This window comes from Thunnus thynnus, chromosome 19 (genome assembly GCF_963924715.1).
Source record: "Thunnus thynnus chromosome 19, fThuThy2.1, whole genome shotgun sequence".
Taxonomy (NCBI): domain Eukaryota; kingdom Metazoa; phylum Chordata; class Actinopteri; order Scombriformes; family Scombridae; genus Thunnus; species Thunnus thynnus.
The window spans coordinates 20,945,643-20,957,767 of NC_089535.1; the positions used below are offsets into that span (position 1 = coordinate 20,945,643).

Below are 12,125 nucleotides of genomic sequence, written 5' to 3' on the forward strand. Positions count from 1 at the left end.
TAGAACTACTACAGTTTGAAACAGTGGTGAGGTTGTGTGTTGTGTAGTTATGTCAAATTTCCTTCTTTCTCTTCAAATAATGTTTACCGTTGCGTATTTTATTGCGTATTTTGTTTTATACTGTCTTAATGTCTTAATTTCTAAATACTAAAATACAGATTAAAAAAAGAAACACAGCATTTTGTTGTTAGTTGCCTAGAAACAGTGTTCATGTAACGTACAACACTTGAAAGTCAATCGTATTATGAATGTATTCTTGTGCTACAAATATGACTTAACCAATTTAATTTGAAGGAAGTAATAGCACCAATAAAATAAAAAACTTAGGGTTTTGAAGGAAAGCATTACAAAATCTGAACGTGTCCGCATATTTTGAGCATTTAAGGTGCAACTACTGTTAAAATATGCCTGGACGCCCAAGGAGAGTTAGCAAGAGGTAGTTAACTACAGAGTGAAACCAAAATGATTGTATCTTTCTTACAAATAAATAATCTTTTTCACATTCATTGTGGTTTTTAAACATTTTCAGTTTAAACTTTTTTACTAAACTTTCTAAAGATGGTGTTTTTCTCTCTGTTCTGCTTTGCATTTAAATTACATTACTCAGGAGCTTGGGGTTAGAAATTTTCCATCATAGACTAAAATATTAAACAATAATATGAAAACTTTTTTTTTTCCTGTGAGTGCAGGGATGTTTAAATTTACTCTGTATTGAATAAGGAATTCCAAATATTCTACAGAAACATTTGGTTGCTTGAACCAGAAAAGTAGTTTTGTTTAAAAGAAACATTTTTTGATTGATTGAAATTTGGCTTGAAATAGTAAAAATGCATATATGATATCAAAGTTGAATGTCTCATTAAGCATCCACAAAAATCTGAGTGAAAACAAATGTTCATAACTAATAGAAAACCTAGTTTGAAAACAGCTAATTTTGCTGTTTAGACCATTTCTCAAGACTGTGTAGGTGCAGCAGATTACGTTTTGATCAAGCAGCAACCTTGGGGGCCAAAAAATAAAGCCAACGCACAAGTCCCAAAATCTGCAGTTCCTCAAACGGATACTTCAGGTTGGCTCCAAAAGCAAGTCAATCCCCATAAACGTTGGGTAGGTACTGTAACCATGGCTTAACTCCAGATTCACAGAGTATATGCGTAGCTGTAGCCATTGTTATTTCAGTGTGTTTTCAGTTCATGAAAGTTAATTGTAACATTTTGGTTGCCTAAAAAAGTCTTGTACAGTGTTTGGTTGTCCTAAAAAACCCTCTAAGGAATGAGATGTTCAGTTTTTTCCCGTTAAGTACATTTCGTTTTAATGATTTCAAACCTGTTTTTCATTAGCGAAAATTAACATTAGCATTATCACAGTTAACCATAGACTGTAAATGCACTGTGCTAACCAAGCTAGCAGCTAGCGTTAGGGTCAGCTGCACCCTCTCATCCCAATATGGTCACTTCTGGCTCCAAAAATCCAAGATAGTGACGGTCAAAATGCAAGCCAAATAAAGTAGGCTTGTCAGGCTAGTTCTTTGAATGTCATAGTAATATACAGAAACATGAAAATGCACAAGTTGCACCCTCACAACACAAAACAAATGCACTTACTGAACGTCCACTTCAAAGTTGGTGGGGATGTACGTTGGGTGTATCTGGTGCCAGCTGCAGTAGAAGCCTTTAGGATAGGTGTTGGATCGACACGTGATCGTGGGCTCTCGGGGGGGAACTACAGAGAGAAAAAAATCAAGAGAGAGGGGTATACAGTTAACTTCCATGTTACCAAGAACTAGGGTGAGATTGAAAAGAGACAGAGAGGAAAACAGAGATACGAGAGAGAGAGATCAACATATCAGAATAATACACATTACATTAATCAAATGCCAAACAGTAGTACATAATCATATAGTTCCTCATCTAATAATTCATTCTTGATCAGGCATTTCATTAAATAAGTCGCTGCTGAAATTAAGATGTATCTGGTTATGCTTTATTTGCTTTTAATTTGTTTAGTTGTGATTGCCTTTGGATTTTTTCATCTATTATTTTTTTATACCACAAATAAATTAAAATTGGGTTCATGGTGGTGGTGGTGGGTGGAGTGGGGTGTAATTAAAATCACTTAAATTTATGCAGACTCTAACAACTTCTTTTACATTTTTTTGTATCTTTTCTATAAACCTCAAGCTCAAACAAACCCGATATTGTGAGTCAGTTTGCTTGTAAGTCTGTTTGCCCCCCCCCATGCCTCCCCTAAGCTGTCAGGATGTTGAATATATAGGAAACAGTGAGCGGAACACCTGCTGTAGAATATTTGTAACTGAGAACAAGCAATCTATTTAATCTAATCTAATCTATCTAATTTAAATGATTGAGAATATGAAAATGAATAGAGCCGAAGCTGATAGAGAATTGATTTGGAGAAAATTGGACCGAGCAGAGGAGGGGGAAACAAGTTTAGCTTAGGCAAGACTGAAGAAAGGAAGGATACTGGAGTGGTAGAGCAAAAGAGCAAAAGAAGAATAAAGAGGTTGGCCAGAAAAAGTGATGTTACACCAAACTCTGGCCTCCTCCAAGATTAAGGTCTTTTCTTCACAGCTAGTCAACCGGGCACTCGTCTACCACTCCCTCTTTTTCCCCACAGCTTTTAACCCTTTTACCCTTGTTATCTCTACTATATGTAATATGCAGCATATGTACAGTGTGGCATCACTAAAACAAATTCCTGTGTTATTTTACTTAATAAGAATAACCTGCCACTTCTGATATTTATGTTCTGTTTCCCCATTCACCTTCCTTTGGTCTTTATTTCTCTTCATCAATTTTTTTTTACAATCTGAATTACAGCTTTTTATTTTCACATATAGTGCTTCAGTAGTTAGGATAGGCCCAGTATATCACTATGAAAATATGGGGCTGGCATTATTAAATACTGGATATCAGCCAGTCAGTGATATATACTCCTGATGATAACAGCTACATTTATTCATTTTAGTCAGTAATGTACACCGAGTGTTGAATAGGTGGGATGGGTTAACCTGTCTTTAAAAGCCACCAACCTATTCAGTGCGGACATGGGAAAAACTGCATGAGTTGCTTGGTAGAGCGGGATTTTGCTCCCCTGTGGGGAAAAACGATAGCTCAGATTGTTTTTGCAGAACAGTACTTCCAGGGTGTGGTCAGATAAAAAAGGTAATAATTACACCCAACAATGTTACAAAGGGGAGTCCCCTTACTTATATTTCAAATAACTTTTTCAGCTATTTGCAGTAGTTTGATAATGGTAGTGGTTCAACTCAAGGGACACTGGAGATTTCCAAAGAAAGGAGTATCCTTTGTTTCACCATCACTTGGTTCAGAATATAAGTGAGCTCATGAGTTTAATGTTGCATAAAGCATAACTAATGTTGTTATGATTACTTGCAGTAGATCATCATAAGCACTGATTTTGAATATTAGTTTTACTGCTGCACAGAACTGTTTGAGATGTCCTGATGGCCAAAGTCAAACCAAGACAAGAAGTTTTAATACCGGAACGAGGAATAAAGAGGAGGTAACAACACAAGTGGGAAGGGACGGAGGTAAAAAAAAAAGCAAATGAACATTTCACTGCTTTTCACATGTGAGAACATTTGATTCTGCAATGTGAAAAAAATCAGTGTTCCAACAGAGGGGCTCCTGAAAAACACGTCTCTGGTGGTAATTTATTTATCTACTATATCTCTATTTCTCTCATTATTTGGATGAATTTGAAGTATTAATTTTGGAAGTATTCTTCTGTAATTTTGTTACTTAATTACTTGGTTAATTTCTTTACCTCCGTCTGACTTTTTTGGATGCTGAAATTTCCCTCTTGGGTGAAGTCTGGGTGAAGTAATCCTTTTTTTAAATATACATTAACAACCCCTCATTGGAGATTAATTTACAATAAAATATTTTATATACTGTAGCAGCAATTATTTTCTAAGTAGCAATTATCATATCACAACATCTGTGAGCATCCTTTGTGAACGTCTCTCTCTCTCTCTCTCTCGAGATGTTTTGCGCATTTGGTCAAACACAACATGCAGTCACACACACCCCCGCAAGGGAGAGGAGGGCTTGATTGGCTGGTGTGAGGTCATTTCACTGTCACACACAATCAACTGTGTTTAAGTGGTCACCACGGCAACTAATTATCCTGTCAATAACTTCAATGATGAGGTGCCAGAGACGACATCCAATCACACTCAATTAATCACGGAGACTAATTGGGGCCATCTCGATCAATTGGCACCTCATCTGAGAGCTTCAGTCAAAGTCACAAACACACAACGTTGAACACAAACAATTGTCTGGAAGGACACACACACACACACACACACATACACACACACACATACACACACACACACACACACACACACACACACACACACGTATTGCAAGCTGGAGGTATTTCTATAGGCTTTATAGAATTAGCCATAATCAATCAAACCGGCTTATTACAAACTTGGAGAAGTTACAAGTTCAACAACAACTAAATATGACGGTGTTAGAGTAGAGAAAGCAGTGAGGGGAAAGTTAAAATATATTTTTTTTTAAAAAAAGAAGGACTGGAGAGGGAATACGGTCATGAATAGGGCGAGTATGAGTGTGTGCTCAAGCCAGCCGTGTTTGGAGTGGTTTATTTGAACTCCGGAGGGTTTGCTCTTTTAATTTAGTTCATTTTGGCCAGGCGTGAGCTGTGTCAATCAAGCCACCTCTGAGACGACTGAAAGGGCAGTTCTTAGGGCTTTTCCAAGGGGACTGAGGCGCGGTTTGTTATGAGAGAGAACGTGATCTGAACCATCAATACCAAATGACCCCAGAACTCTAGGGTTTATGTGTACAAGGAGACAGATGTTGACACCTAAATGTCAGCTGTTCATCGTAGTTTGACAGCCAAGGACAAATAAAAAGATGGACTAATGCTGACACGGGTTACTAAAACTTTATCCGATGTTAAAGCTACTTGTATTTTCCAAGCTCTGGTTTATTTTGGAAAGCATCTGTTTCAACCTCGACCATAAAGGAAGCCAATTAGCTATTTAGGCCATACATTACTCTATGTGTGGTGACATTGTAGCTGTATTTCTAGAGATGTGACTGTCTTTCTTTTTTATTTGCTTCAATGCAGTTCAGATATTCTTACAGCCAGCATTTAGCTGCCATTAAATGAACAATCTTGATGCACTTCATCACTGTTTTCAACATTTAGCCTTGGTGGTTAGTGGCTGGTTTGGACATGAGTGAACTTAATACCATGACACAATCAACTCAACATTTCCATAGTGATTCACAGCAAATAAAATGAGTTAATGGTTGAAATGCCAGAGGATAGGAAAAGACTCAGTGTTAGAATAGCAGAGGGAGGGTGATGAAAGAGGGAGAAAGGATTGACATGAGATAAGCAGAGGAAAAGAGAAAATATCTGAAAGGAGGAAGGCTAACGCAGGAGAAACGGAGAGGAGGTGAGAATAGACAGCATTCTTTTGTCCCATTAATAATTAATTACATATTACTAATTACCAATGTGCCCTTAAAATAAATGTCAGACTCACAACATGTACGCATGCACAATAAGACATCAAACACTGACAATGCTTCTAATGAAAATTGAGGGAGAAACCAAAAAGATAACGCAAAAAAAAAAAACAGAGAACAAAGATGGTATGAATATTAAAGGAAATAAAACAATAATTTAAATGAAAATGACATTTTACATGTTGTTCTTTTTATGTGAGCCAACCAGTGAGATATCACCTGAGTCACTGGCAGACAGGACACAGCTCATGCATAATTGTTATTTGAATTAGTGCGCTTTCATCATCTGGTTTGAATTGCTAAACGTTGAATGTGATTTTGGAGATGCTCTTTGTTGGCCTCATGAAACACACACCTGCATGTGTACACATTTGCGCATGCACAAGTGGTTAGAAAGGTTACTTTTAAATGGTAATAGGTCACAGACACAACTTACTGTAGACTGTGGCGCATAAATCATAATCAGACCAATGAAAAAGAAAACAAAAAAAAAGAATGAAAAGAAAAAAAGAGACATTTTCTGTTGAGAAAAACACCTTGTTTATTTTGTGTTTAAGTCTCTTTAGGCCCCATTCTACCTCTACCTGTAACATGGCTTTATTGGAGACCTTTTATTGCCATGTGCAGTCAGAAAGTGTCTCTTTCACAGTCTTAGTCACAGATTTAAAATCTAAAATGTTTTAAATTTCTAGACAATGTTTCTTTATCATGGTTTTTGTGATTTTCTGTTTTTTTGTACTGTTATGATGTTGGATGTTTACACAGACAAAGATCCAAAACTTGAGGTGTATGTATGTAAAAATGTCAGAAGTCAAAAGCCAAGACTTCAGCCTGCTCTCGATGCTCCGTTTGCAAAGTACTACTACTACTTTCTCCTCCTGATGACATCAGATTGTTCACACATGCCCGCAAACAGCCTTCTGTTCTGCAGCCTTTGTTGCTAAGGTTGTCGCTAAGGTTCCACAGGTTGTTTTCATTGTCCACTCCTATATTTTGAATCGGATTCGGACTCGAACATGTATTTGAGAAGTTTTCATTTTGAGTAAAGAGCTTAAAAAAAGTGAAACTACTGTTTGTTTACTTAGCCAGAAAACAAACGAGGAGTTCTGGCCAATCAGAACGGAGTGAATTCATCAGGAGGGGGAGCTTAAAAAGACAGGAGCTAAAACTGTTTCAGATAGAGGCTGAGTATATGAACTGTAAATCATGCAAAGAAATTCCAGTAGAGCCTAAGAATATAAATATAGACCTGGATATGTGCATGATACATCCTCTTTAAGTTACAGTGAAATGGCAAATACCCTGTAGAGCATCTTTTGTAAAGTATTTCTACAGTAAGTGAAACAGAATATGTGGGGACATAATTGAAGGATTTCATTTGGCATAGTGACATAGTGAGCATTAAGTCTCTGGAGAATCACAGCGATGGGGAGTTTTAAAGGAGCCTTCCCCCTCATCTCCCTCACCGCTGGGTGTTAGCTCAGGAGGCAGGGAAAAAGGGAGAAACTTTTATGTTTTAGAGGAGAGGGAAGAAGACATATATTGATATATAAAGTTTTTTGACATATATTTGACATATAGAAATACATACTGCAGCAAAATATATGATAAAGACGTAGGACAAACATTTCCTGGAGCCAAGCAGACCACCAGAACAAACCTCAATTTTAAATCCATTAGATTACATAATCAAAGTCCTGATGTAGTTAGTAGAGCACTGCGGTGGCTTTTCTATTTTCTGATGACCTTGTTCTAAATAAATTGATAAGAGCAGCTAACAGCTTGTTTATAGTTCTCTCTCTCTTTCATAGAAAGTCATACTCTCTCTTCTTCTGTCCCATTATTCTAAACCTGTCACACAAAAATTCTGGGTCTCCCAAAAGAGGATCCTTGTCACAGGAGGGCATGCACACACACAAACACACACACACACACACAGAAATGTGATGAGGGACAATGACATCCAGTGGCCTGGTTGCTAGGCTGCAGACGCTGTAGTATTTGCTATTTGGTTGTGTTAGCAGCCTCCCTGTTGCTTTGTGTGAGTGTGTGTGTGTGTTCATATGCATCCCTATGTGTGTGTGTGTGTGTGTGTTCACATTCATGTCGTTCAGTGCTTGTGTGTGTTGGTAATGGATTCTCTTGCTATGACAACAAAGATGAATGCCTTTCCTTCCCTTGTTGCAATTTCTCCATTCATTCGCTCTTTTATAAAAAAAAAAGTCCGGGCTTATGATATTCAAATATTTTGGAGCCTCCACAAAAAAAACCCCAAAAAACACTAAATTACCAACCTTCAAGGGTCAAAATGTCTATTCATGCTGCTCTTGATTCAGTTTTTAAATTCATGGAATCAATTTTGACAAAAATAATGTTTGCTGAATAAAGTTAAGTGCCAGAATAACAAACCAAGAGTCTGACAATAGCAAACGAATCCATCCATCTACCCATCTATCCGTCTATGTAGAATACGTCTATCACGCACAAAATCACGTTTTTCATATTAGACATTCTACTGGGAAGAACTGAATCCTCTCGGAGCCTGTGCTGCTCTGAATGGCATAACTTGTTTAGGCATATGGCTTTGGTCTCTGCTTGACTCGGCCTGCCAATGCTGGGCTCACTGCATTTTAGATTAGCTTAGTCATGCGTCATGGGAGAAACAGGAATGTAAATAAAAACTGTAGGACAAAGTCATAGAAAGAGAGACAGAGACGCTGTGGTGCCTTTTTGTCCAGACCAGCTGTCGTGGCTAACGGTAATGAAATTGTGGTGTAATATTTTTATCCGGCGCTCTGAAGATATCCTGCAGCGTGTATGCACATGTGAGTGTGTGTGTGTGTGTGTGTGTGTGACAGTATGCCATTAGACTATGTGTACTGTAATGTGCAATTTTTACATATACACATAATGGAAAAATGCATGCATTTGTGGATATTGAGCTATTTGTTTGTCCGTACAGGATGTGCACATGACTGTCTCTTTAAAAAAAAGGGTTGTGTATCTCTGAGCTGAGTTATGAGAAGTGTATTAAAAGAGTGCCTTTAATCCACTTAACATACAGTTTCCTCTATTTGTTTTTAAGTAGCTTAGCTTTGCTTGTACAGCACATCACTTTATATAAATTTGAGGAGCATATTTGGTATGTTTGGAAAATTTTGGATCTCTAAATTCGATTTAAAGTGCAGTAAAAAAACAATCTAATAAAAAACACAGATATCAGAAACTGTAAAAGAAAGAGCTTGTGTGTTCTTTATGTGTGTGTGTGTGTGTGTGTGAGAGAGAGTGGGTGTGCTCTTTATTGCAATTCTATTTGATTATACAGAACTTCCAGTCTAGTTTATACAATCACCAAGATTAACTTACTGACTCAACGCGGAGGAATTGAAACACATGCATATGCACACTGAGCTCTCTTTTGCTTCTTTTCTAGTTTTATTCTGTATCTATCTTTTCTTTTCTTTTTTTTAATCCTCCCATCCACTCTCTTTCTCTCATAGTCACTGGTCCAGAGCTGCTCCTCAACATGAGGGAGTGAATAGGGGAGCGGCGAGTACACACACACACACACACACACACACACACTGCACAAAACAATGATGCACTGGCATTCAAGGAATGTCTCTGGGCCAATTGGAAACAGCCGTGTGTGAGAGATGAATGAATGAAAGGAGGATGAATACCTTATGAGAGCATCAGGAGTTGATAAGTGAGACGCAGAGAGACAAAGGTAGAGAGAAAAGCAGCTAGTGGGACTTAAAAGGACAAACTGAGATGTGTAGCATGATAAAAAGAGAAATTATCTGTTAAATTATGCTTTTCTATTCCTGAAAATCATAGCCAAACCCACAAAAATAAGATTGAAGCTATAATAAACTCGAGTTATCCTTTAAAAAGACTGAAGAGAGGTAAAAATGAAAGGAGATGTTGACAGCTTTCCATTGACCTCAGAAGCTCTGGAGGTCAGACGCAGGAAGACGACCATTATACCTGGACACTTAGATTACCTCCCGGCATGTCTCTCGCTCTCTCTCTCACACACATGCACTCACTTAGCCAGCTGACATCACAGATCTCGCTCAAAGCTTGGAAATCACGGCTCGTGTTTCACAGGAAATAAAACAAGATTCTCGAGCAGCTTCACGCGTATAAACACAATCTCACCTCAAGCTCTTACGATCAAATTGTTTGGACGTTTCAACTGCTCCCTTCCTGATGCAAAACCTCTGATGGTAAAAAGGTGCAATGAGAATGACAGAATAGGCCTCATGACCACTGATTCACTTTATAATACACTCAATACTCGCTGGGTGTATAAATCTGTTTTTTAAGATGATAATGATGGAAAGTTTTCATTCCAAAAAAGTGCTTAGCCAGTAATTATTACGTAAGGTTGATGGTTTATTGAATATGGAATATTTCAGTAAAAAAGAAGGTTGCAAAATCCAAATTTCAACATGGGAATCTGAATTTCTTTGTTTGTTGAGAGACAAGTGAAAATACTACTATTACCTCTTAGCAGGAGAGCAAATTCTTTCACAGCCCCCTTCCCACGTATCTCTAGTTCCCTTTTTCTCTGTCAGTCCCAACCATTTTTAACCAGTTCCATTCATTTTCTGCTCCATACTCTCTTTTTCTGTGCTGTTCAGTTGTCGTGGTTATGAATGTGCAGGCGAAGAGGGCTGGTGTATAGAGTAACAGAAAACAAAGGAAACATCACAAAGCCAAAAACTCTGTCAGAAGTCAGATGGATTAGGAATTCCAGGCAAAGACATATATTGCATTGTAAAATGATTAACGTTTTATTCATATTTGTATGTGGTTTGGTCATGAGTGTGCCTAACTTGCCTCAGACCTCTGCAGAAACTACTGTAGTAGCATAGAATCTAGAAGCTTATGAAAGGCCGGCATTCCTTTCATGCTACTTCATTCTAACCATATTTCATTATTATTTATCTTGACAGCACAGTGAAGATTGCCAGGAAAGTTGGGAAACAGCATAGTGCCACTCATGAGTGATTTGTTCATTTAAAAGTAATCTTCTTAGAGAAACTGGGATTTTAACTTTTCAAGCTGTGACCTCACATGCCTGGACCCTTCGCCACACTTTATTTCAGTTCTCTTTAGTCGCTGCATTACTGCCACAAGAAAGGTCTGGCATAAGCCATCGCAAGGACAAATGGAGGCAGTAAAATAAAGTCCACTGAGAAGTTTTGTGTTTTTCTGATACTTAACTGATCTCCAAGGAGAAATCATTCTTTTCGCTTTAAGGATCAAGTGGTCTTACACTCTTTAGAGCGGTGCCTGGTTGAGGATTAATTGCTTTTGTCAGGGACACTGCAGCAGGTCAAACACTTGAGTCTGGGACAGTGTCCCACTGTAAGTAATCTAGGAGGGCCCTCAAAAACTAAGGTATCAACAGTCATCATCTTTCTTTTTCGAAGTTGAAGATAGAGGGCAGACCAATTATTTCACTCTGCTCATCTCTTGCTGTATATCTGAACAACTCACCAACCACTTTTTTGTGTCAGGAGTGGGTCAAATTATCAGCACTTTGTTCATAGCCCTTTAGTGTACTTTATACTGAGAGAAAGTGGGAGGTAAGGTACATCACATTCCATCACAGCAAGTCCTGTCAGTATTACTAAGCAATTGGTGGCGTTTTACTGCGCAAAACTGAAATTTGAATGTGTTAAAACTGTGTTGAGTCGTCTCTAGTCTCACTAAGAGGTAAAGCTCTATGTCACCATGGCAATAATAACCTGAGGCTCTGTCACTGCTGCGACAATTGCTTCTCAGCTGCAGTGTCCATGATGGTGAAATGAGTGACAAGCCGGGATTGACCAATCAGAGGTGTCAGTCTGCCAAATGCGCAAACAGCTAACTGCCATCACTCACACAGAGAGAAAGAGAGATGAGACAGGCAGGTAACAACCGAATCCCCAACGATGGAATTGACACAGCTGACTCCTTTTAAATTTAGCTGTCAAATTCAAAGCTGGACAGAAAGACAGACAGAGAGACGGAGAGACAGACAGGGAGAGAGAGAGACAGACAGAGAGAAATCGAGTGTCTGGCCTGTAAAGCTTGAGGCCATCATTGTGAATTCAGCCAGCTGCTTTGTGCAGGAGCACTATGTGCTGTCTTTTTATATATACCATGTTCTCTTTACGGAGTTATGAAAGGTGTCACATTACTGTGGAGGCACAAAGGCTCATTCTGCACAGTCTGAAACCCTTAGATACACATATATACTGATAGAGAAAGGGCAAACAGGCAGCTGCACGCACACCGTGACTGCCTGTAAGAAAGAAAGCAGGGCAGAGCACACACACACACACACACTGATAAAAAGAGAGACAGTCTTTTAGCAGTTCTGCACACCTTGGGGCGACGGCAGTGATGCTAGGTAATACTGTAATGTTATTCTAATGGAATGTTTTTACAGAGACTTAAAGCTACATGGTTTCTATCAGGTCCTCCACACACCAGCTGTGCACTAGCTGATCTAACCCAGGCCTCCTGTCAGCCAAGCTGGAAGATCTCAACTCTTGGCAACATCAGTGA

At 38.5% G+C, this 12,125-nt stretch overlaps 1 protein-coding gene across 1 annotated transcript in view; it reads right to left on the bottom strand.

Annotated features, from left to right (window-relative positions):
• cntfr (ciliary neurotrophic factor receptor) overlaps nucleotides 1–12,125 on the bottom strand; it is a 228,881-nt gene that overhangs the window by 35,964 nt on the left and 180,792 nt on the right. Inside the window, exon 5 of the mRNA XM_067574320.1 lies at nucleotides 1,605–1,722. Within this exon, the coding sequence (XP_067430421.1) occupies nucleotides 1,605–1,722 (118 nt within the window). The remainder of the gene's footprint in view (nucleotides 1–1,604; nucleotides 1,723–12,125) is intronic.